Raw genomic sequence first — 26,770 nt, forward strand, 5'->3', positions numbered from 1 at the left:
CAAGTAGCTCCATGACTTCACAGTTTACAAGATGAGAGATCCAGTGCATCTGTCATACAGTGGTCACTCCTGGGTGATGTCTCTTTATAAACATATTTTGCTGTGCAGTGGAACTTCTGATGAGTGTGATTATTCTTGAAGATGTTCCATTGCTTCTGTGCGGATTTTTCTGTTAAAGGTTAAACTGTTTAATAAATAAATATAAACATCAGAAATCCATTGTTAACTTAAGAGATTTACTTCGTGCATTGTTATTCTGTAGATACGAAGTAATCTTAATTAAATGAACCAATCATAGTGGTATTTATCATGTTTAATTATATTAATAATTTATAATTTATCAGGCAACACAAGTCATGCACTATTTAATAGAGCTAAATAAGTATTAGAAATGTACCAACTTAAACATTCAAAACGCAAAATGTGAATTGCACATGCAATGTTTTGGCTTTTATATAAACTTGATCCAACCAAAAGGCGAACTTCAATGCCATCCTGTTATATCCAAACCAGACCACCGGGCGGAGACTGCACGAGCCTGCCTTGAAAGTCCCACCCAGATAGGCGGAGCGTTGAACACGACGAGAAAATATCAACAACATGCCGGAGTCGCAAAGAGAAACAGAAACTGGGGAGGTAGAGAGAGACAGACAACAAAGAGACAAGGGAAACAAGTCGTCTCATAATATCGTCTCTGTAATTTCCCAGTTCGCAGATGATAATTTGTCACTCGTGCGGGTAGGAGTCTCTTTTGTTTGAAAGCGGTGACGCATGGCAGTCAATGTACAGTATGCTGCACGTGAGCAGCCTGTACCTTTATTTATTGCTAACCGAATCATTGCTAGGACTGATGGAGTATGGATGAAAAAATCTGAAGAAATAAACTGTCACATTCATGACAAATTTCTTCAAAGCTGTTTCTCTGCACCATGTGGTGTCATGTAATGATTCACCCAGACAGGCAGTTGTCTGCAGCAGCTTTAGTGCTGTAGTGTTAATTGTCAGTGGGGTGCACAGGCTCAGATGGGTTAAGTTTTAACTGTCATCCTGTCAACTGTTGACCCACCACTGCTCTCCTGTCCCTCACACAGAACATTAGCACTGGACTGGCTGTTGCTGGTGTGATTATAATTGCAAGAAGCATAAAACTGGTAAGGAAGAAAAACACGAACAATTGCAAAATTACCCTAAAACGCTTTAAAAAATAACCTCACAAGTTTTTTTTTTCTTTTAAAAAAATATGGGTAATGTGCAAGAATATGTGCAATATCCAAATCTTGTTCTACATTATAATACGCGACACATAGGGTGACACATAAAGCTTTTTTTTTTAAAACAAATTTTACATTAATTTTTGTTCCTTTTTCATCTCCCCAGATAACAAAATTTCAAGCTGCACATGAGATTCCTGCGCATTTTATTGAGAGGAATGTCAGCCTTCGTGGGAAGGTTCTCTCCATCACTGAGAAAGGAATAGAAGTGGAGCACGTGCCAATTTATCTGCCCATTCTTTCTCCATTACTGTCCAAAAAACAAGGGTAGTAATGTGGGGGGTATCCTTTTAAGCATATCCATGAAATAATTAATACTATTACACAAGAAATATTATATGGGCCATTACAGACGAACTCATTGAGCAGGTCGTGCAGTGGCTTTATTTAAAATAAAATAAAAATAATAAAATAATAAAAATGAAAACCTCTACAAACTTTTTGTGACACCCACTGACCAAAATCTGTGTTTTGAAATACCTTTCTTGTCATGAATTTTTAAAATATTGTTCTGCTAATTTTTTTTCTCTATTATTTACTGGATTGGATTAAAACCTCTATCAGATATAAGCTGTTGATATCCAACTTATCATTTGTGGCTATCGGTTTTACAACAATAGAATAATAGTTTTACAATAATAGAATAATAGTAGTTCTGTATTTGTAAGAGGAACCATTTTTCAAAATGTAATATGGTCACTATATTTCCATTTTTTAGACCAAATTTTGATATTTTGCCAATGTGCCAATAAACAATCTGGATCTTTCTTATGAATTCATTTCTTATTAAATGCATAATAAAGGACATTTGAATGATAGATTTTGGCTAATAAGATTTTAAGAAAGCTAAAAAATATTATTAATGAGTATTTTAGGCATCATAATGAAGCTTTTAAGTTCTGATAGTGTGATTGCCCTATTTTTTGCACAGTTTAATTCAAGGTAGTTAATTTATTTTTTTTGCTCATTATCAAAACGTTGACTTTATTCAGTACCGCTGTGACTTTCAATGAAATCATGGACAACAGCTGTCTGTAAAGGTTGTTGTTCATCCAGGTCATGGTTTCAAACATAGGCTGAGTCATGTCTGAGTCAGTCAGGATTGGGTTTCATCCAGGCTGTGTAATTTAAATCTCCTACTATCTCTATGAGAACTGAAGATGTTCTTCTGGATGAGAGCAAAATATTTTCAAGAACTTAAATCCAACTGACTTGACTTAACCTACGTTGGGGTTAAAAAACAGTTTTACATAAAGTTGTCTTATACAAAGTTTCTAGATTTTCAGCTTTAATTGACATTTTCTAACAGTGGTAAATCTTTATTTTTGTGATTGAGGTTCACCACAGCAACATGCATGAGGACAAAACAGAAACTGTTTAAAAGAAATACAGACCAGTAAACCACCATCAGCCAGATCAACCACAGCTATTAACCTGAAATAAGAAAGGGGTGATTGGAAGTATAGCTTTGGGATTTCTCCTGTTACAATATACTTGAAAGATTATTATTATTATTTTCAGAAATTCCTATATATGAACAGACATGGTCAGTCAAGGCAAGAAAAGGCGAGTTAATTTGTAGCACTTTTCATGCTCAAGACAATTCAAAGAGCTTTACATAAAACATTAAAAGCAGCACAGCAGGGTGAAGAAAGCAATAACAAGTGCATTAAAAAACAAACTTTAAAAAAAATAAAAGGAATTAAATAAAAACAATGTCAAAAAGCTAAAATAAAATAGAAAAAAGCAAGAAATAAAGTGAGTCATCGTGACCCATGTTTATTAAGAATTAGTGAATAATGACAGCTTGTGTTTTTTTAAACTCAATATTTCCTTTGTAAGAGCAGCTAAAGACACACACACACATAAAACCTCCAGCCCCACACATTAATTTTCTCCTTTGTTTTGCTGTTTAAGGATTATATCTTTTTCCTTTTTAAAAATCTTGCTAGACAAAAATGTCACTGTGGCATTTTTACTTTGTAAAGTGAGACTCAGGTTAATTTGATAATCTTGTCATGACTAAGTGAGAAATAAGCCTGTTAGCTGCGATATCAAATCATGGTACTCACAGAGCAATAAAATCAAAAATCTTTATATAGACTGCTCCATCAGCTGTTTTCATGTGAAGGACTTGCATCAGGAGGCAGGTGTGTTTCAGATATAACTTTTTTCAGTTCCCATAATCCATTGCTGATTAGACTATATTTTTAGGATGATGAATTTTTACTGATATGTCATACATTTTTATTTCTCTCTGAGATTTCTATGTACCATGTATACAGTATTTATCAGCCAGGCATAATTTGAGTACTAAGAAATGCACTGAAAAGTGGCTTCAAATTTCTGATCGGACTTGTGTTCTTTGCTGCATTTGAGCCCCTTTAGAACCTTGTCCAGTTTCCTGAATTTGAACATCACCTTTAAGAGAATTGACTATTTTGTTAAATGAATATAAGCATCATTTTTTGTTTTACAGCCAAAAACCTGTGTGTTGCCTTTACTCTACTATAAAAACTATAATACTGTCAAGCCCAACTTATATGCCTCAGGAGAGGTATAATTTGTAATTTACTGTAACATTTTTAATAAATACTTCTCTTGTGTCCTCTTTAGATGTGTCCACATCTCCATTACTGGTACATCTTGCAGGTGTAGAGCTGACTCCAGAGGGAAAGAAATGGCTGCAGACGAACTTGGCACCTGCAGAGCCTGTGTGGCTAAAACTTATCAGTCGAAAGGATGCTACACTGCACTGTTTAGTGTCCCAGAGCAAGGTGAGGCATTAAATATTTAGAACAACAGAGTCATTTCCTTCTCACTCATTTATTTTATGGAAAAAAAATACAATACTAGTTAAAATTAAGTTCTTGTCAGCATCACTGACAGGAGCATTTTCTCTGTGGTTATTTTTTCTCCTGTTTTTCCTCATCTTCCCAGCAGGGGTCAATGTGGAGCTGCTGTGTGAACGAAGAGGTCCTCAGGCTTGGCCTGGCTCGCTCTGCACCCATCACAGGAGTCCTGCCTGACTCTCGGCTCTACTGGCGCCTACACAAACGGCTACACAGAGCGGAGGTGAAAGCTGAGAGAAAGGGCCAGGGTCTGTGGAAGGAGGAGAGTCTGTGGGAGAGAACTTCTAAGGCTGTCAGGGACAATGCTTTGTTCAGACTGATGAGGAGGATCTTTAAAAGAACTTGATGCCCTAAATGAGTGATTAGTCCAAGTTATACAGATTGTTAGTGGTGAGTACTAAAAATCACAAAATAGCTGCTTCTCTCAGGAATTAAGAAGCAAAGAAGCGAGATATCTTTTCTTTTTGTACTAAATCACCATTACAACAGTTGCTAAGGCTTATCGTGTACTTGTACTTCTGACACTTTATAAGTTTGAATAGATTAAAAATGATGTTTAAAGCAACGCCTTGAATCCTGATACTAATTCTCAAGCTTTCATTACCCATTAAACCAGCTAAGCACAGTCTGGTCAGTTTGCTTGTGGGACTAAACACAAAAAGGGGGCGGGTTATGTTAATGGTGTTCAAAATGGAGAGGGGGGGTCCACTTGTCCACTGTTACTATAGAAACACCACATGTGAAACACAAAGTGAGCTAAAGCCTAAACTATATTGTCTTCTTTCAGACCCCATGGGAGCCTTATATGTAGTGTCTGAGGGGGTCCTTAAGTGCTTTAAAAGCAGACCCTTTTTAGAAATAATGTGACCAAGACATTAGAGTATTTAAACAATGAAACAGACAGGAAGACTATGACTGACCTTTGATTTTAGAAAGCTATATAGTATCATTAACGTTTCATGACAAATATAAACACAACAGAGACCATAAATACGAGTCATAGCTGCCAATTTGATTCCAGCGAAGAATATCAACATCCACTTCAAATAGTATTTCCCAGATGTTAATATTTGTACTCAGGTACTTCCTTGTTACTGTTTAACACACACAGGCCTGCTAAAATTACACTCTATGGTTGTTAACCACGCTTCATCCCTGCAGAGCTGAAGAGGAGGAGGTCTGTAAAGGAGGCCAAACTGTGTGTCCTGTAGGGTGCCAGATGAAGGGGTTTCAGTGTAGTGAGAGGTAGTACTGCAGCATTCAGTCCATTGGGCACAAGGAGATTAGTAAAGAGGGGAGGAGGGTCACAGGGGGTAGAAGGGGATTTTGGGAACACAAAGGCAGGAGAGGAGGAGTCACAGAGGAAGGGAAAGGGAGTGAAGGGGGTGGGGGTGGTTGATGAATCAGCTTGTCTTCTCTTTTGTTGTGCAAATGTTACTAGCGACTGTTACTGCCAAAACAGCTTGTGATTGGTAGGATGGTTTAAATTGTAAGGTGCATTTGGGGCTGATGGCTGTTGCTGCTAGACTTTGAACTGTCACTGAGGAAGGAGTGAGAAGGAAAACGCGGCTAAGACTGGGACGGCAGAAGAAAGCTTCTAAAACCAGTGATCGCAGAGTTTGTGTTGGTCACTCTGAAGGTTTAAATTTAGTTAGTGATATGTTGCCTGCAATTACATCTTTATCATTTTGTACTTCACTCCGTGATGGTATTTGTGCAAGTGAGAGGAAAATCAGTGATCAGTTAAGATGTTTGCATTGATGTACTTAATCATCACATGCCATATCATATGAAGAGACGTTATTAATAAATGCAAGGAAGGGAGAAAATAGTTTTTAAAGGGTAGAAGAAGACAGGGCTGATATATATATATATATATATATATATGTAAAACTCAGTTAGGTGGTTGTTAAATTTTACTCCACTGTGAAGACTAAATGATTGTTTAAAAAAAAAGTGCTCCACTCCTAAATCCATTCCAGGCTTTGCAAATTTCACTCGTCTCACACCAGCATTTGAAAAGGCACCATGCTTGATGTAGTGGTGGGTGCTCACCCACACAGTTAAGTTGTTTGGGACCTTCTCTGCCTGAAAACAAATCACTGGAACTATTACTGGTTTCAGTTAATGGTTAATGCCATGGATGTCCAGTTCCCGAAGCACTACTTAACCTGCTACACATGGAGGGGACTTCAGGTTTTGTGAGGAAACTAAGAGGATAGTTTCAAAAGCTGAAACTGAAGTGAAAAACGTAAGTAAGCTGATGCTTGATCTGATTTATGACTTTGTTTACCTCTTTCTTTTAAGAAAAAAAAAAACACCTAATCCCATCATGAGATGATCATTTTATTAACTTAGAGGTCCTATCTGTGGACATTTCTCACTCTTACAGTCTGCACACATCTAGCTGTCACTTTAAATTTACAGTTGTTAGGATACTGTATGCAGTATCCAAGCAGCTGTGCACCTGTTCAACCTGTGCTGCTGGACACAGGCTCTGTTAAACAAAAACTCAAAACTCCTTTACTCTTTACTGAACTGCTCCAGGTAGGAAACAGACATTAAGGCTGGAAAAGGTTTTATTCTAGTCGTTTTTACCACCAAAGATTGTGTGAGCTAGTGCGCTCATTTATTTTTTTGTCATGTTCTTAGGTTTAGCTAATCATTGTGACCAACGAGAAATTTTCTGCTGCATAGAAATTCAGTCACCTTTTGGGGCTCTTTTCCACTGGTTTGCAGCAGGGCAGCATAACAAAGGCCTTTATCACACTCAGCCGGTAGCCATCCCAGCGAGAAAGAGGTGGGCACTCCCCCATCTGAGACCAGAGTCCTTGGGGATTTTTTTCATTTGATTTGAGTGGGGTTGAGTGGGGTTGACTGTGTGTAAAAGACAAAGAGATTTAAAGAGACAGCTGGTGTGACACTCAGTGAAATGCAACCCAAAGTGGAAAGGTAACTCTCCATCACTGCTGCTTCTGTTTCATACACCTTTCTGCATAAATGTGCAAACTGAAATTTGTGACCTCATGTCTAAATTCAGACATTTTTTTATGTGTAGTTCGCTTGTGTTTAATACGTTTTTTTTTTCTTACGAACAAAACAGGGTTTTTTTCCTCCTGTTGCAGTTAACACACACTGGGAAGCAGTTATAACACTGGGGTATTCCATAGCACACCCGCATGCACTGTGAAGACTGTGTGTAGGTGTGTGTGTGTGTGTGTGTGTGTGTGTGTGTAGGAATGCATCAGCCGTAAAGCGACTCCCTTGTTATTATGAGACTGGAGGTATTGTGAGCAGTGTATCAGCTTGCTCGTGTTGGCTTGTAGAAGAGGAAACATGACTCTTTGTGGGTGCTCTGATCCCTCATGAATAACTGAACTTTCTTTGTGGAAAGAAGAGGAGAATGAGTAGTTTGGGATTATATTAACCAGCCATGAATATGTGTCAGAGTCATTATGAAAATAAGAAATGTCAAAAGCTGTTTTCCACATTCATTCACAAAGAATGAAACTGTCTCATTATCTGGAACCTCCTAGAAACTTGTGTAGTGTAACTTTTTCCATGCAATAGCTCTGTCTTGTCAATGAGGACACATTGCAGAATGTGCAAGTTTTTCAAGTCTGTAAACTGCAGTAAATGTAAAGGATAGGAACAGGAGTGAGAGTTGAGGAGTGCCTGAAATAGATGTAGGTTTGACTCATGACCTTATCCAACACTCAATCCCACGGTACAACTTGACGAGCCACATAAATGACACCACAGTTACTGTTGCAACAGTACAAGTATAAAAAACACATATATTTAAACATGACATTTTATTTATATCTGACCTACAATAGCTGTGACAAATAGTACTTTACTTTCTCTTCACTGTTTTTAGTTTTCGTTGCAGTTTCTGCTCAGATAGCAGCTCTGATCATTCTGCCCCTCTGACTGACCCCCGAATAACCCAGCAGGTCACTGTGCCTCCTTAACAGGTCAAGAATCACTGAAGCAGGACTGTCTGGAGAATTTAGACTCAGCAACTTGCTTGTCTGCCTCCTTAGCCTTTTATCATGTAGGTGTTTACAGAGCTGATGCAACAGCTTGAAATTTGCTTAATTATTTAAAGCGTTTTCTAATGAAAAGCATGATAACCTTTGGTTCATCTGCTGAAAGTTGGATGTTTTCCAACTTTTCTTACTTTAAGTCCAACTTTATTAAAAATATTTGGCCTGTGAGCTATTAGCTTGACAGAAAAACTGAGATTTGCATTTTCTTTTTATGATTTTCTGTCAATGTTGTGTAAAATATTAGGTTTCAGGTTGTTGTTCTGCATATATTACGAAAGGTTTACATACTGCTGTGAGCTTCTAGTTAGAAAGGTCATTTTGGACCATAAATACATTTACATGCCCTATAAAAACACTCATACAAATCAAACTTAATTTTATATAAAATATTTTTACAGTGTGTAACACTGTATTAAAACGCTTACAACGCCACAGCTTTAATCTCTCTTTCATGTCTCTTTTCCATGCTACAAAAAATACCTTTGTGGTGTCAATGAATGAGTCACTCAGTTTATGTTGGGAAAGCATCTGTTGAGGCATCAGCATGCCAAGACTGTTTACTGCTTAACAAGCTATCACAAGCTCCTCATTCACTCTGTAGGACATATACGGCTCGCAGCCAGAGTATGATTGAGATCTTTGCTATTCCCAACTGACTTGTAAAACAGGTAGACCCTTAAAGAACATTATAACTGAGCTGGATCTGAGCCTGCACCCGTGACTGTGTTTATAGAGACTATTTTATTATTCTGTTCTGTGAAATTTAGGAAACAAATGCAGTGTGGTACTCGGGTGTCAAATGCAAGTTGAACCCAAAAGGTCTGTTTGAATTTGCATGTATGTATCAGATCCTGATGTGTGCTTCATGTGAGTCTAAATTATACTTTGCATTTATGACAGCTGGTCATCAAGAAAAGAAAACTACTGAATTTGTAATTATTCATGTCAGAGTGGTAGGATTTTTGGTCTGTGTCGGAACTGAGCAACAGATGCATTTCTTTTTGTGTCTCTGAAATGAAAAGAACTTCATTTCATGTGCCCAAATCTGAAGTAATAGTCATGCCCTTGTGCACATATATCAGCACCAGTTTTGTTATAAGTGAAGGAAAATGTGGTTGCTATTTTCTCTTTGTATACAGCTATGATTATTTTAGATTTTTACTGTGATTTCATTTTTATTTTTAATATTAATTAAATAACTGACATAGTCCCTGAGACCTCAACCTAAAAATTGTACTATTTAAAAGTCATTCACAAATTGATAAAAATGTGCACCAGTGTTTATTTTTTCAGAAAATGAGAATCCAAATCCAAACAAATGCAATCGATATCTCACATAATATCTGAAAAATAATAAATAACCTGTGATCTCTGTCAGATAACTGGAGCAATTTCAGTAGCTCTAATATTTTAGCATCCCCTCAAGAACTTTTTGCTTCAGGCTTAATTGAAGCTGGCCATGTATCATGACATTAATAAAGATGCTCTCAAAAATTGCTTAACTTATTATTTGCAGGTATATGCTAGGAGTTCATGCAAAAGCTCAACAATTCTTATTACTACTCTTTATTCTTGAAAATAGTTACTTCAAACTCAGACGGTTAGCTGATTATCTCAAACCACTGTTATTGGTGGCATAACTAAGAAAGAAATGTAGATTATTATTAATTATTAGTTTTTCACCTGAAACTTAAAATATTACTTACTTTTTGTTTTCCAGTTAATACATGTTGTACCAGCAATGTGAACACATATGCAATCATTCAAAATTGATGGGCCCAGACTTTTGGTGGCTACATTTAAGATTTTATCTGCTATATTTCATCACTTCTTTAAAAAAAAACATTGATGTTTTAAAGCCTTGCATGTTAAGCAAATTAACTCTTTTCTTTTAGACACAGCTCTACCGCTGTAGTCAGAGGATGTAATACAAAGTAAAGACAAAGAGCTAGAATCATTTGTATTAATTCAGTATGAGTGTCTGGATGGAAACCTAACTAAAACTGAAATCTGTTTACTGCTTTCAAATCAAAAATTGAACAGCAAACATTCATATGCTGTACTCATTTGCTTTGTTTCATGTGTCATTTGGCTTATTTGATTTAAACAACAACAACAATAAAACTTTTCACTTGCAGGCATCATCGACCTAGTTCATTTCAGTGGCTAAGATAAAGTAGCACTGGCACTCTTGCAGTGAAATATTTATTTTTAAGCTGCTCTCTCTCCCTGTAAGAAGCCCAATGGAAAGATAGAACAGACTGTATTCCCCTGAGGTTTCAGGAGATGAGAAGGCTTCTAGAGTTACATCAGTCTTTTTACTGACTCTCATGACATGAGCATGAAAATACATGCACTTACACACAAGCAGAAAAATCACTCATGCATGCAGTTCCTCTTACCTGAGGCAAAAGTTTGTGTTATTATCAACAGCATAGATTAATACTTTATTAATCCCCAAAGGGAAGTAAGTTGCATCAGTGGTTCTTAACATAACAAAAAAGTAGCAGTCCTTAATGGAGCAGAAATGAAGAAGCCTCTCAAGACACTCGGTTGGTAAATCGCTACGCTGTGTAGAGTATTTGTTGTGTAGTCTATTGCACTGACCAGCTTGTGCATCATTCTCCTTGTCAGAATGGCTTGATTGCAAGCATCTATGGCATCTATGACCTGAAGTTGGTGATGTACAACAAACGTATTTTAGTCTTATGTTTTCTAATCCTAACCAAATAGCATTAGTTTTTAACCCTAAACACATGATGGTGTTGCTGAAACCCAACTAGAAATTGGCCAAGTGCTGTTGTAACTTGTTGTGTTGCCATGTTACTAAAACAACCAGAAAATGACATCTGTTAAAGTGCCAATAATATTGTCAAAATGTTCTTCTTGCCACATTAGGATGCACCTGATATGCCATCCTGGATGAGCTGCACTACCTGAGCATCTTCTGTGGGTTGACCAAAAATCAGCCAGAAAGGACGAAGGCAGGGAAATGCTTTGTAGCCACCACTTGCAGGACCATTCTTTTATAGGGGTTGTCTTGCTAATTGCCTCTCATTTACACTTGTTGTCTGGTCCATTAGTACAACAGCAGGTGATTCATAATCAGTTTTAATTCCCCACTAGACAGATTGATATCCCTGAAGTGTGACTGAATTTGAGTTACATGGTAATGGTTATGTGTTTTGTTATTGTTTTGAGCAATGTAGTCTTTGTAGTTCATGTTAAGGGTTGAATATAATTCCTCATATAAGTGACTTTGGATGGAAACCTCTGCTAAATAACTTAATAAGGGTTAAATGTGTGTCTTTGATACACTTTGCATGAACTTAATTGGCAAAGGAACACCAACTTTCATTTAATGGTTTTACTGATTGATATCAGACATCCCAAGGGTGAGATATGACAAATATGTATTTTGATCAGTCTCTTTTCCAACTACCTACATGTTATACACCACTGGAAAGCTAAAATTCTTGAGGTTTGATTGATGTATACTATTCAGGCTGCATCATAAATGAAGATTCAGTAAACACTTGGGGTGCATTCACATTTGAATGGTCCACAAGGCTTGGTCTAATTAGGGACTTGGTTCAGTTGGTGGATGCAGTATTCTTCAAGACCAAGACTGTTTTTATGCTGCACTTCTCAAAAAGAATCAGACATTTTAAATAAGTGTTCAAATTTTCCACCAGAGGCGGCACTGCAGCAAGAATTACTGAAGGCGAAGACGAGACACACAAGTATTGGTTCATGCAGAACAACTTCGGTTTCTGGTACATAACAGCTAAACATGGAACTGCATCAGCTCCTAGAGGTCAGGGGCCTCATTTATCAAACTGTTCGTAGAAAGGTGTCTGTGGTACAAAAAGGAAATGCGGCGCACAAAAACCTAAAGATTTATTAAAGCGTACACACGCATGTCCCACGCCTGTTTCTGTTTATAAACCAGAATAAACTCTAAAGTTGAGGAGGGAAAAAGAACGAAAAAGCGTAAATTTTCGGTGAGTGTAACAGAAATCCTGTCCTCTAGACAGCACTGACAAACATAAAAAGGTTTTATTTGGTGGGCACGGCGTGGGCATTACCAGTGTCAGAAAAACAGAAGATGGCATCAGGCGGCAGATGCTGTCAACACTGTGTTAGATGGAAGACCCACCAGAGATATCAATTGGTCTGGCTGGATATCTCAGTCAGTAGGGCATCCGTGTCCCATACAGAAGACCAAAGTTTGAATCCCACAGGGGTGAATCACTTTGGGGAAAAGCTTCTGCTAAATGACAGTACTGATTCTGGTAATTTGGTAATTTGTTTTAATTTATAAAATAAATATGTACAGATACATCTGAGATTGGTACCAGATTTACTGCTAAATAATATTTCTTTCTAGTTGCTGGGTGCTCCAGCTGGGTGGGCGGTGCAGAGGGACACAATCACGCTATTAAATAGGTGGCCAAGGAGTTGCTGGAAATAAAGACCATCTGGATAGAAATTAGGACAACAATAAAAAAGCATTGTGCAAGATTAAATAAAAGAAAATCCACCTCTTGTGTGTTTCATTAGCGTTGCATCACTTCTAGACGCTCCAGTCTCCAGTCTGCGTCCCACTCCGCTGGAATAAAAGACCAAAGCTTACTTTTCACACTGACTGCTACATGTTGGCAGCAGACTGTCCACCTTATTTAGCTGAATGCATTTTATAACACGTAAGTTTTGTTTCACAATGACAGAGCATATTTTAGTGGTTGAGGTTTTTATTAATATCATCTCCCTTTTTTCTTGAAAATCCAGTTTTTTTCCCCCGAGCGTGTACTTTTAGGAAAATTATTATCAAATGTGCGTCTTTATTCATTTCTGCAAACAGCTTTAATATCTAACATGTGGTGTGAAAGGTAATAGTGGATTGTGCACAAATGTCCCACATTTCATAGCATTTCTTTGATTTCATTCTGCACCATTGATGTCACCATTTCCCGTTTTTCTAGATTGTGTGCGTATGCCTGTGTCTGAGTTGCTGTGGAGGAACATTTTCCAGTCAAGTTTTGTTTTTATAAATCCTAAAAGTTGACTATATTTGGCGTACGCCAGGTTTTGTTCCTACGCCAGCTTGATAAATGAGGCCCCAGGTATTGATCAGATATCTATCAAAACTTTTACTGAATTTTTCCACATCTGACTGCGAGATATTTCTCCCATCCAGCGCCGCCTATTGCCCCACATGTGCATGTGTTTTGCTGGTGTTTACACGTGATGCCGTGTGTTAAACCCACAATGCACTTTGTTTTTGTTATTTTGCAAATCCAACTATGAAGTAAAGTGTTTTTCACTAAAAATGACCCCCCCCCCCCAAAAAAAGAGAAAACAACCAAACAATTTAATTTTGCATGATTATGCTGTATCTGAAAACAACATAAAAAACACTACTGACTTGCACATTTTTCATGGCTTGTTCTTGCCATGCAACCTTCAGTTTGGGAATGTGGTTTCATGAAGTCTATCTGCATCACAATCTGCCATTAAAACAATCAGTTATCATCACATGCTGCTCAATTCATGCCTATAATTTGAGCTTTGTTATGAAAACATATGGTAATTTTGAGATACAATTATATAATTCTGCAATGGGGCATATGAGGTTGTGCTCTACTGTGAGTTCAGAGTAACTCAGATACATTAAAAAGATAAGTTATAGCAGAGTTTATTGACTCTGCCATTATTTCTCTGTTGTATGTTACTTATGTTTTTAGCAAATTACAAAGGTCACTATTTTTCTAGGAACATAGAGTGGTTGCTGTTCTTACCTGACAAACTTGTCACACCATCATGTTGCTACAGTATCCCAGAAAGGACAAGTCAAACACTGACTGTAGAATGGACCTTTGAACTTATTTATGACTGGAAAGTAGATTTAGTTCTTTGAAAATTGTGATTTAAACCAACAGATATCACTACACATTGGATCATTCAGCAATTTTAGTTTTGGTAAGTTTAGGTTTTATGTTTGTTTAAGTTCTCTGCAGGTATTACTTTTCCCTTTTGATTTCTTGAATTAACCTCCTGCACCTGCAATTATCAGTGTTAACAGGCAAATTAATAATCTGGTCATGTTTACACGCACTACTGGAGAGTGGTTGAAAAGTTACCTAAAAGGAAGGATGCAATATGTTGAAAGTGGGAGCGTATGCATAAAAAAAATCTTGGCATTTCTTGTGGTGTCCGTCAGGGGTCTGTTTTGGGACCTAAATTGTTCAATGTTTACATTAATGATTTATCTCAATTGCTAAAACTCATACTCTTTGCAGATGACACCAACATATTCTTTAGTAGAAGGAATTATAATGAACTTGTAACTGTAATAAACAAGTAAATAAACAAACTGAAAAAGTGGCTGGATAGTAATGAATTATCATAAAATTTAAGCAAGGCAATGATGTTTGGAAACTCTACAGAATTCCAGATAATAATTAAAATGTCCAAATTGAAAAAGTACATGAAAATGAATTTTTGGAGATATAATCGACAGTAAATTATCATGGAAAGCCCATATTAGACATATAGAAACCATAATCTCCAAAAGCCTTTCAATCATAAATAAAGTGAAACTATACCTTGATGTAAATGTACTCTGTATTTTATATTTCTCTTTAGTACTCCCATACTGAACATATTGTGTTGAAGTGTGGGGAAATAGTTACCAGTGCACAATTAATCTGCTACAGAAATGAGCAGTCCGGATTATTCATAAGGTTGGGTTTCTAGAACCCACTCATAATCTGTTTATTTAATCTAAACTGTTAAGTCAATGATTGTGTAAAGTATTATACATTAATAACTTTATTCAAAGCATTTAACAATTTACTACCCAGTAATATAAAAATATTTTCACAATTTGAGAGAGTTCTTATAAATTTAGAGGACATGGAGATTTGACATTACCTAAATTTCAAACTACTCATAAGCGTTTTGTGTGTCTGTATGTGGAGTGAAATATTGGAACAGTCTGTATATCCAGCTCAAGCAAAGCCCAAATATCGATAGATTTAAACAGCTATAGAAACATATGATTTAATGTAAATAACAGTTGATTTTTATTTTTGGTTACATCATTCTGTTGAGTGAAATTGGACTGTCCTATGCTGTTGTACATCAGTTATTTTTGTCACAAGTGCTCAAAATAAAAATAAAAATTACATTAATTTAAATTAATGCTGCTCTTGAATGAAAGACAAGCAAACATTGATTGTATCTGTATTACGACATTGCCAAATTGAAACAAAAACATATTTTGATTGCTAGTCTCATACTAAGTGAACAATCTATCTCGGTCCACATGGTCTGCCACACTACCAGCTTGACTAAAAGAGAGGAGGTGGCAGGGTCACAGGAAAGTACTTTCACCCCAAAGATACTTGACCCCTGAGCTCTCTATGGTCAACAGTCGCTTCTTCTCAGGTCAGTCGGCACCAGACGCCAATAAATGTCTCGGAGGCTCCAAGCCTTTCCAGATCTAAACATCCTCTGTGTGTGTCTGAGGTAGAGATAGAATGTTTGAAGTTGTAAATCAAACAGACAGATGAGCAACAGGTGGGGGAATCACTAAGAGCTGGCAGTGGGAGTGTGAAGAAAGAACGGAAATCAGGAAAACTAAGCGGAAAATTTGTCATGGAATAATGGGGATAAGAAATGGAAGGAAGATAAATGAGAACACATGTTGAGAGACGGAGAGTAGAATTCAAAAGTGTAAATGTTGATAAGAAAAGCCTGAACCATGGGTATTTTCCTTAGATTAGCAGGTCAAATATATATGTATGTAATATTTAATTGTACCTATATATCATAATATAATATGGAGTGGAAAATTAATTGAAAGACATTTTAAATGTAAATCTTAAGGGGATCATTTTTCATCTTTGCCCCGTAAATATAAATGTGAAAATTTAATGGGTTATCATACTCTAAAGCTTAGACTCTCTTACCATAATCAAACAGACACAAAACATATATTTATGAGATTCATAATAAACTTCAAAACATTGCAATGGCAAAGTATGATAACACAGTTCTAAAATTCATGACAAACTAACAACATAAAGAAAGAGAAACCAGGTCAGGATAAACAAGAATCTTACTACAGTATGAGCCAAGGCAACACAAGAAGTGAGTTAGCTAATGACTAAATAAGGAGCATGTGTGATAATCAGCAACAGAGGACCAGGCGTAACAAAGGAGCAGGAAATACATTCTGCATAATGCATAAGGGGCTAGACAAGATATAAATAAAACTAACTAGAATATAAAGTCAACCAATAAATAGAAACGTCAAATAAAAGGATTACAGTGCACCACGGGAAAGGAACAAGATACACAAAACAAAGATACTCATCCTGTAGCCAAGCTGAAAAGCAAAGAAGGAACTAACAATATAAGATTTGACATAATAATCTAACAGGAAGTAAATCTAAGTGAACCGAAAACTATGGTGCCTCTGAGCTTTGACAGTGTAACTTATTCCGTCTCTGCTTATTTGTTTTGGTTTTCAATTCTATGCATTATTTTATGTACAGTGTTTTGTACTGTGGTTTTAAATGTGCTTAGTTAATATGATTTGATTTAGTTAATACAACAATGCATTTAGAAACTCACTCCAATTCTTTTTTCCATCATAGGTTGGCCTGTTGTCCATGACCATGAGCTCCTGGGTGGTGAACAGGAAAGGAGAGCCACAGTACCGTCGGCACTTCCTGACAGACAACAGCATCTTTCATGGTAAACATCAAAGATGTGCAAATATATATATATATATATATATATATATATATATATATATATATATATATATATATATATATATATATAAAAACTCAATTTATCCATTCTTAGATAATTGCATGTCACAATTATGAACACTAGAGGGAGACTCACTGCCATCTATGTGCTTCTAGTCTAGTCTTGTGAGATCAGTCAATGAACCCAACCTTTTTTTTTTCTTTAACATGTGCACACACCATCCTGGTTACTTAGAAACACCCTCCCCTTGCAGCTAAACTAAATCCAGACTTGTTACAGGATCAGTTTGATCTCGACCTGCAGATTTCGTGATAGTGAGACTTCCCACTGACAGATCTGCCAGAGAAATCCGTAACAAATCTGATAAGCTAATGTGGTTTTTCAGCTGTCCCACCAACAGCAGGCACACCGTTTTACAGCCTCACCTTGACAAACCACAGCCAGCATGTACATCCTATAAAAAAAAACTGTTTTAGTACTCTTCTGTAGATGATGGACTCATCTCCAACAGTGTTTCTTTTGTTGTTTATCATGCCAACAAATATGTTTTACATTTATCATCACATTAATGGCAATTTAACTTTTTTTTCTTAATACTAAAATTATACATAGCCTAATGATAATAAAACAAGCCATAACTAGAAGATGGTTTACATGTTCAAGCTGCCATGAAGGTTTTAGGGTTAAAGGAGAAGAAATCAAGCAATGTGAAAATAAACAGTCTGTTATCTGAGCCAAACTTTAGATCATGTTTATCTGCTTGTAATTATTCCTTCATGTCTCTGTCTGTCCTTTCTTTTTAGCCCAAACAATTTTCTAAACCTCTCTTTCTTTTACAATTTATTTTTCACATGACTTTGTATCACTCGCTCTCTTTTCCCTGGCTCAGTAATTTCCTCCAGTCTTTGGTTAATTACAGAGTGGATGATGGTTTTGTTTTGGTCATGGGTCATAAATCAGTCAAGTCGGCGGGGGGGGGGGGACTATGTGATCAGGCAGATGTGCATGAATAGGTGAACACTTAAAGTGAGCAATCGCCGGAAAACCTCAAATAAACCTGGTGAAAAACACAAATGCACTCGTGCTGCATAGAAGTGAGGACGACTCTGGTGTTCAGCCTTTTGTGTGTGTGTGTGTGTGTTAATGGAGACAACACCAGCTAATCGATCTGGTAACCTCTGCCTTTCAGTGTTTGAGCCGTGCGTCTTTGCAGTGAGTGAGCGCGGTCACTCCGCGTTTCTCCCCTGCCATAAATGAAATGGCTTTCGTGTGGACCAATGGACAATACTAATCTGGGAGCTGCAGCATGATTAGACTTTTCATTAGGGAAATGACTCCACCAGGATGATACTCTTCTGGATGGACACACAGACATACACACACAAACACGTTCATGCACAATTAAAAAAAGCTTAAAAAACTGCCATTAATTGATGTCTATGCGGATCAATCTCTGCCTCTGTCATCCTCCCCGAGAGCTCCGATATGTGAACAGAATGTTTTTTGTTCTCTGCTGTGTCTCCGAGTGAGCACTGATACCTAAACTGAGGAAGATTCAGAGACAGAAAGTGGGTCATAGCGTTGGCACCACTGCGCAATCATGCTTTTTTTTTCTTTCTAAGGCTGTGCACTGAAGAAAATCTGATCAAAACCAAATAAAGACGCGGATGTGGCACAAAATGATTTTGTTTGGGGCAATTCAAACTGCCAAAACTGAGAGCCTACGAGGTAAAGCAGGTGTAATGTCCAAATGGACAACTCTGGTGATGTGCGCTATCGTTTCCCTGTCGCTCACTCCACGCCCGTCCTAAGCTGTTGCTTATTAACATCCACCCCCCCGGCAGCCTATCGAGCGCGTGAGAAATCGGCTTATCGTTTTGCCTCTGTGTTGCGCCTGATGAGAGGAGAGGATGTGCGCGCAGACCAGAGGCTGTGAATGTGAGAGGTTTAGTGGTTTGTGATTCCACTCCGCAGATAGAGGCAGGTACTGTGGAGCAATTTGATTCCGGGGCTTATTTTCGGATTTAAAAAAAGTGGCTCTTCATCCTCATGGAGCGCTTCTTTCACATGTTTTATCATCATGATGAAACCGGAAAATTTTGCATTTTTTAATGGCATTTTATTTTTTCAAGCCGCTACAAATAGGAAATAATAATAAAATTAATAAAGATGCCCAAAGCGCATGGGGGGACCTTGTGAGGCTAACGACTCCAGTTCTAAATGGCAGAGCTTGAAGTTTGCAGAAATCTGAGTTTTGAAAGAGGTAAGTAATCATTTTTAAGCCTTTTAGATGTTTGGTTAAACTGTCTCAGTGGGGCGCACACATTTATTTGGGTGTCTTCTCGTGTTCATTGCTGGCTCCCAGTTTCTCTGTTGCGCTCATTGTGGAAAACGTCATCGCCCACTCTGCCACAAACACTCGAGGAAGGACTCTTAATTGGATGATTGTCATCTTGGATTCATTATAGTGTAGTAGTATAGATTCAGTATAGTATTCATTACAGTATTCTCACATGTTTGTAGACATTTTTTAATGAATCAGCTCCAAGGGGAGAAAAAAATCAGATAAGCAATATTTAGATATTTATGTAAATTTTAAACTGTTGATGGATTTTGTCAGTTGATATTAGATTTTATGATGAAGAACAGCTGCAGAGCAGCAGGAAACTGTCCCTGGTGCTGAAAATGCCCCTTTGTAATTGTCACTAGGGGGCAGAAAAGCCTCTTAATTTGTCAGCTTGAAAATACTTGGTCTGCCCTTAGTCCATATACATCTGCCACATCCTTTGTAGCCATGCATCTTCTTCCCTGCCCACAGAAATCTAACCATTCCTGATTTATAGGTTCTGTCATCACAATGCCTTGGTGTAAACATGCCTGAGAATCTGACAGAGCACACAGCATAACCACATGCCATAGTTACAAAACAGAGCTGAACTGGATTGTTGTTGGCACCAGCATCTTGAAGCCCAGGCAGGGCATGCTGAACACCACACAGTGTGACACAGCTTTGATGGGAACACCGAAGCCCCATCTTTGGGGTATTAGAGCGACCATTTTGCTCTCTCCTCAATGGTGGTGGTGGTGGGGTAATACAGAGCATCATCAGGACTTAAAAAAACAGAATGTGTGAAGCTGTCAGTCTTCCTCACTGCAGTGCCAGAGTTTGTGTTCTGTCTCTCTATGACTTTTAGGGGCTGACATGAAAACTACCTTTTAATCTTGGAAACACTTGTGCTTGTTGAGCTATATATAAGGGCAAGCTGAGGGAGAAAAGAAGTCAGATTGGAGGAGCATCAATGGCAGCTATTCTCCTCCAAATGGAGGGAATGGCTTTTCCATGTAAAATGTCTCTACCTCATGTGTCTTCACTGTACTGATGATGATGAATCTCAGCACGATCCCTCTGATTTCTCTCTTTTCCCCCTTTGTCTTTGCCACATGATGTGGCTGTAAGGCAGAAACACCAATCAGACGCTCATCTGTTTAAATAATCTCTGTTCAAGATTTTTTTTAAACAAAATCAACCAACCAAACAAACAAATGAATAGAAAAAAGCATCTTCTTTTTTTTTCATTTCCTTTCCTATCCTTTCCTTTCCTTTCCTTTCCTTTCATCTCCTTTCCTGTCCTTTCCTTTCCTTAGGTTTTAGAACTATTATTTAGATTTTATTTTCGATTCTTTTTACTCTCACAGTAAATCCAGTTTTGCAGAAATCTGTGTCACATTTATTGTTGCTCTTCCCTTTCCCACTGGCTCCCAAAGGATCATCATGTGCATGACATAAAATTTCTGTGATGAGTTGCACAGTTGTGGGGCCTGCATGCTGACTTAACCACAGGTGCATCACATTTGTTCTTGCCTCAAACAGACTGTAGATTGTGGGCGTAAAAAGATTTCTTTTAAAAGCTATTGGAATTCTCCAGGTTAAATCTGCAGCTGGGCAGCCAGCAAGTGCATTTATACAGAGAATAGAAACAAGTCTGTGTAAATCTCAGACTTCCTTTCATCTCCCTTGCAGTTAATAAGGGTTCCCAGAAGTTTGATTCACTTGTATCCAGCACTCTTTTTCTCGTCCAGGAACGAAGCATGAGGCAGGCAGCTTTGACTTCTCCCTCACACTTCTTGTGGGGGAGCTGAGATCAGACAATTTGCATGACAGCCAGGCTCTGCTGCCAAAGATATTGTATCTCAGTCTACACACAGTCATCCAGCCTGCTTTTGTTGCTTTAACCTAACAGGAAGAGTCAATACCAGTTTGAACGGCAGTGAAAAAAAAAACAAAACAAAACACACACATGTTCTCAAATGCAAGCAGGCTTCACTTCCCTTCTTTGAAGTCAGTGCTGAACTCCTCCACTTGGGGAACCCCCTGTAGCATCTTTGTCTAATGCATTATCATGCTGCAGTTGGCATGTGTTTATTTTCATTCTGGTACAGCGCCACACTCTGCTCCCTGGAGGGACCTGGGAACCCATTTGTAGCTTTGGTGACTTGAGCGCTGCCTTGAGCATAGTTAATTAGGTGAAGTGAGTAGCCATGAGATAAGAGAGTGCATTTTCCTTTTTATTGCTCATCATTTCCCCGTGTTTCCTAACCTTTTATGTTGCTAAGAACAGGGCCTACCAGAGTTTTTTTTTTTTTTTTTACTTATATTTTACCTATTATTTCATACAGGTTTAGCATAATTAGTTTGCTTTAAAATGTATTTATGTTTCAATATGTCCCCTGAGGTGCCAGTAATGAGGAGTGGCATTCCACTGCAGTAAAATATAAATTGTTGAGGGTTTGCTTGCAAAGAAACATTGCTGCTGATGAAATGCCATTTTAATAGACATGCAGAACCCATCATTAGGGATGTGATATGTGCATATTTTTATATTTTTCATGTTATATGCAGTGAGGATGGAATTTGGAGGGAACCAACAAAATCTGTGATATATTAACTGTAATCAAAGCAGTTTTGATTTAACATAGAACATATTTAAAGGAGAAATCATAAATCGCTGCAGCTTCAAACCTCTAGTTAATTCACCCAAGAAAAGCAGGAAGCTGTTAAAACAAATTACAATTTAAAGTATTATTCAGTGTGTTACTGGTCAAATTTGGGTCAGTATAAACTACTATATACAGGATCTGCAGGGAAAATATAAAAATTTTCTGTTGATAATATGGTATTGATATGGCTTATATTGTTTTTATATGTTTTTATAAAGAAAATGATATACCACGAATCACAGCGGATTTCAATCCAGATCAGAAAACATTAATTCATTTTAGATAACAAATCAACACATTTTAATGCATTTTTTTAACACTCATCCAAAAACCCACTATTACATAAGCCTGATTTAAAAAAGGTTACTCTAACTGGATTATTGTTTTTTACATGACATTATTCATCACACACTTTTTCATAATGAATTAACATTTTTAACTTATATTTCTATTGTTCTTTATTATTAGGTAAAACTATTTAATACTCTAAAGACTATATGTTTACAAACCTGTGGTTCAACTGGAAGGTGTTAAACATTTGATTTCCTGGATCAGAACTGGGTTTGTGACCATGAACTCATATTAGTGGAATAAGGATATGAGTGTGTTTGCCAGGATAATGGGGAGGTATGCTACTGTCTGTACTTAAGTTAATGGTGTAGCTAAGCTAAAATCGGGTTCACACAGTCAGTTGGTGTAAGTGAAAAAAAAAACATCCAGATTTTGTTGTTGAGGGAATTCAAGCTAAAGACCAAGCATCCTCGTGCTGTAAAATAAGGTTTTTATGAGTCACAAATGCACAGTGCAATTTGAATACTGACAATGATGACTAAAGTGAGAGGAAAACTAAGTTGTACATCGCCTGTTAGCTGGTGACACCAAACTGTTATCTTCTATAAATAGTGAAAAAGTTTGAACTGTTTCATGAGACATTTTGTTTTCTGATCACGCCACACTTTGGCAGCAAATTACCACACCTCCCAAAAAGCAGCATTTTGCTCCAAGCTGTGATGATGAAATTAGTCACTGTGGGTCAGAATCAAGTCATATGAAAATAATAGGAAGATGTCACACAAAGGCAACTTTGTACAGTAAGCAGCCGTTTTTATTTCCTCCTAATACACTATAGTATAATCTATTTAATGTCTTTTCTTTTGAGCAGAGTTTGCCTATAGCAGTTGTGGTCTTTACAGACATTTTATTTAACATAAACTGTTTCCACACATGCACTACAGCCTTGGAAATTCCTTGTCATTTTCCAGTTAACAGCAAGTGTGAGAACTGTAACATCTGACTCTTTGCATCAAGTCCTTCCTTCTGACTGCGCTACCCGGGCACTACTCGGCAGAATTTCTGTAGTAGGAAGATCTCTTACTTGCAGAGAATTCTGTTGTTCACTGTTATTTGGGAAAATGTTTATGGGGATGTCACCATGTATATTGCATGCCCGTTAGGCTGTGTAAAGAATTGAAGTTAGATGTTGTCACTATCAGGTAAATGTGCTGCTATCTGCGGACAGCCATGTACACTGTAAAAAACGTGTTAAAGTTAATGAAGTAAGGCAAGCAGCAGCAAAACTTTTGTTTTGCGTAATTCCAACTAAGGGATTCTGGTGTCAAATTAAGAATAAAGTAAGACAGTAACTCAAAGTAAAATCTTACATTTTACAAAGACAGGATAGCTATTCAGGTCTACTCATGTCCTTAAGCCGAAACAACTCAGCAATGTGAAATTGAAAATATTGAATGTTTAGACAACAAGTTGCCCCAATATAATATTTCTTCAGTACAGACATTCTTTGCTGCACAGGGATGTGCTGGTTGGCATTGTTGCATCATAGCAAGAAGGTTCCTGGTTTGAATCTGCAATGGACTGGATATTTTTAAATTTAATAACATAAGTTGTTTGAGCACAAATACATAAGTAGGCCTTAATAGCTATCAAAATTTGGTTAAATTTAATCTACTTTGAGTTAACCTTTTAATTTAGGCTCATACAGCTTGTTGCCTTACTACTTTAATTCCTCTCTCTCTCTCTCTCTCTCTCTCTCTCTCTCTCTCTCTCTCTCTCTCTCTCTCTCTCTCTCTCTCTCTCTCTATATATATATATATATATATATATATATATATATGTATATAGACACTTATATGTGTGCACTTATTGTTTTTCTGAAATGGTCTCCACAATAACCATGTCAGTTCTTACCATGTAAGAGGATTTATTTGCAAATATGTGGTCTAGTTTCAACGAAAATTGGAAAACGAGTTACTACAGTGCCACTATGTGCTTTTTTTCTGTGTACAGGCTACATGTTGTGACTGTATTTATGTTAGATTTGTCTTTGTTTGCTTCCAATGACACATCAAGTGGACTGTAGGCTCTGTAGCTGTCCCACATGCATGAGTCCAAGTGTCTCCCCAGCTGTGCTAATCTTGACTGACAACAGATTCAGGCTGTTTACCTGCTCTTCACCTTCTACATGCAGGGAAAGGCACCAGACATCCACCTTGAACAGGAACAAGAAAGAGGTCAAACAGAATCAGTAAAATACCACATCATCAATGAGTTCATGCCTGAGCAAACACGGCCATCCTGTAGTCACTTTGTGGACCATCTTACTGGTGGAGTGGGTGATGGAATTCATATTTTGGGAAGGCATTCCTTCTCAAAATCTAAGTACTGCCACAAATGTACTGTGGCATTCCTCTCACCATGCTGAGGCCTGATTTCCCTACACATTTATCCAGAAGTCATCTGCCACAGAGCTGTGCGCCTGACTAATTTAATTTCATAACCTGCTGAATTTCCTGGGAAGAAAAGAGAAACAGGAAGGAGACTGGATGATATAATCTCCAATTCTATAGAATATATAAAATGAAGCAAAGATGGATTATACAGGGTGTAATTTGAGGTTTATAATCTTCTTTTTACTTCAGAGCTGCTTTTTAGATAAAAAATTAAGCAGAATTTGTTTTTATTGAATGGACATCACATACATTTCAGATAGATATGGCAATGTTAATTTTAGAAGGACTGATATCCTTTACAGAACTGATTAGTTATAAAAATCTGATTTTTGATTGAAAATGGAAGATATCACAGGTTTTTAAAGACTTTTCATACCTCACTTTATTTGACTATAGAAAGGGAATCCATTGGCACAAAACTCACATCCCTCCTGAGATCCATTTCCATCAAAATGAAAGTCTTGTCTCCTTTTTTTATAGATTTGTTTTGCAAAACTACATCACCGCTGTATAAAGCAGTTTTGAGCAGAAAATTCAAGACTCTTGCCATTTAGAGTGTGAAAAAGTGGACATATTTACTCATTATTTCATGAGTAGGGCAGTGATTTCAGAAGCTGATGTACCCACAACGGCTTTTAAAACCTGTCAGTACATGTAGCTATGTTACTATGAAACAAAAACACAAGACAATGGTTAACAGGGATGTCTCTGTGTCTCTGAAACAAGCTTTAAGTGGTTTAAGCACAACAATAAAATGTAAACATGCAGGAACTTTACATGACTTCAGTGAAACTGTATTCTGTATATTACATGCATTAAATATGCTGCACTTGTGTGTACTTTGTGCTGATGAAGAATGAAGCTACATTAAGGAGATGCTGACAGGGAAGTGTTTGTATTTAAGCAAGCACTGCATCTGATTGTAATTCTCTTTTTATTTTAATCCACCATCATCCATCCATTCATAGGGCTCCTCAGCTGTTATTCTTAGAGACCAAAGCAAGATGTTAGAGGTTTTCCCATTAAAGCATAATCACAAACTCTCACTTTTTTATTTGATCTATTTAGTTTATTTATTTATTTTTTTAAATCAAGGACAGCTATAACAGCTGAGACAAGAAAACTGTTTTTGTGTGGTTAATAGGTGTAGAAAGATGACTTCATTTGGAGGAGGGAAAAGCTTTTGTGAAATAGCAGCACATTAAGTGCAAGATGGACAGATGTACTGTGCATGACTTTTCTGTTAGCACACAAGCAGATACACTCATCCCACATGTCCACCCATTAACTCTTACTCTTGACAGTGCATTATCATGAATGTTATGTCATAATTCTCTATATTCCACTAGCTGATTTGAATGAACCCAGCTGGTAAGCTGCACTATCCTCTTCCCTCTGCGTTTTATAATCACAGAATAAACGACAGAACAATGCTGCAAAATGCCAGATCTAAATCTGTTCTTTAGAGTAGCACGTTAGCAGGCGCACTCACAGCTGTACTTGTTCCTAGAGACCTGTGAACATCAAAGACAGCTGGATAGGAAGAACAGGAGGTGGGAGTGGAAACAGATGACCAAGAGGAAGGTGGAAATGTGTGTGTATGTGTGTTTCCAGACAGAAAAGACTGGCAGATGAAGGCGCCGCTGCAGATCAGAGTTGAGCGCAGAGGAAGATGAACCGCAGGAGTTTTGGTGTGCTTGCTTGTTGTTTGGAGTATGAAGGCTCACTGTCTGAGGTCATTCTGGAGTATCTATCAAGTCTGACGTGAAGAAAGGCAGAGCTGTTTTTTAATACTATTATTTTATTTTTTCTTTTTTTTTTTACAAGTTTGAGCTACAGGTGTAGCTGACTGTGTTGTGATCTGGGACTGAGCTGAATCCTGACTGGCTTATGATTTTCTCAGGTGAAGAAATGGGGGAAATTTGTTCTTCTCTGTTTGGCCCCACTGGTTTACCTCGACACAAAGTACGATCCACCTTCATTTATGGTTCTGCTGAAAAGTGTGCTGGAGCGACCCTCCTGGCACGTAACATATACCATATTGGTGGCACCGTGGCTGTACC

General features: G+C 37.5%; 2 protein-coding genes across 5 annotated transcripts in view; both read left to right on the forward strand.

The window, feature by feature from the left end:
• Positions 1-579: 579 nt before the first annotated feature.
• c18h3orf33 (c18h3orf33 homolog (H. sapiens)) lies at positions 580-4,748 on the forward strand. 2 transcript variants are annotated; one of them, XM_041994126.1, is made up of 5 exons: positions 580-738; positions 1,092-1,151; positions 1,378-1,537; positions 3,888-4,048; positions 4,212-4,748. In XM_041994126.1, exons 1-5 carry the CDS (start codon positions 601-603, stop codon positions 4,467-4,469), a joined length of 777 nt encoding a protein of 258 aa, XP_041850060.1. In that variant the 5' UTR covers positions 580-600; the 3' UTR covers positions 4,470-4,748. The 2 variants fall into 2 exon arrangements, with proteins under 2 accessions (XP_041850060.1, XP_041850061.1); XM_041994127.1 differs by having other exon boundaries at positions 4,215-4,748.
• Positions 4,749-6,195: 1,447 nt separating this feature from the next.
• plch1 (phospholipase C, eta 1) overlaps positions 6,196-26,770 on the forward strand; it is a 70,796-nt gene continuing 50,221 nt past the window's right edge. For 2 of the 3 annotated variants that reach the window (XM_041994082.1, XM_041994084.1), the window contains exons 1-2: positions 6,196-6,374; positions 16,842-16,941. In XM_041994082.1, the coding sequence (XP_041850016.1) occupies positions 16,857-16,941 (85 nt within the window). In that variant the 5' untranslated portion in view covers positions 6,196-6,374; positions 16,842-16,856. Of the gene's footprint in view, positions 6,375-16,841; positions 16,942-18,904; positions 19,226-26,770 lie in introns of those variants that run through there. The other variant, XM_041994083.1, reaches the window with a different exon arrangement.

Source organism: Melanotaenia boesemani, chromosome 9, assembly GCF_017639745.1.
Source record: "Melanotaenia boesemani isolate fMelBoe1 chromosome 9, fMelBoe1.pri, whole genome shotgun sequence".
NCBI classification, from domain to species: Eukaryota; Metazoa; Chordata; class Actinopteri; order Atheriniformes; family Melanotaeniidae; genus Melanotaenia; species Melanotaenia boesemani.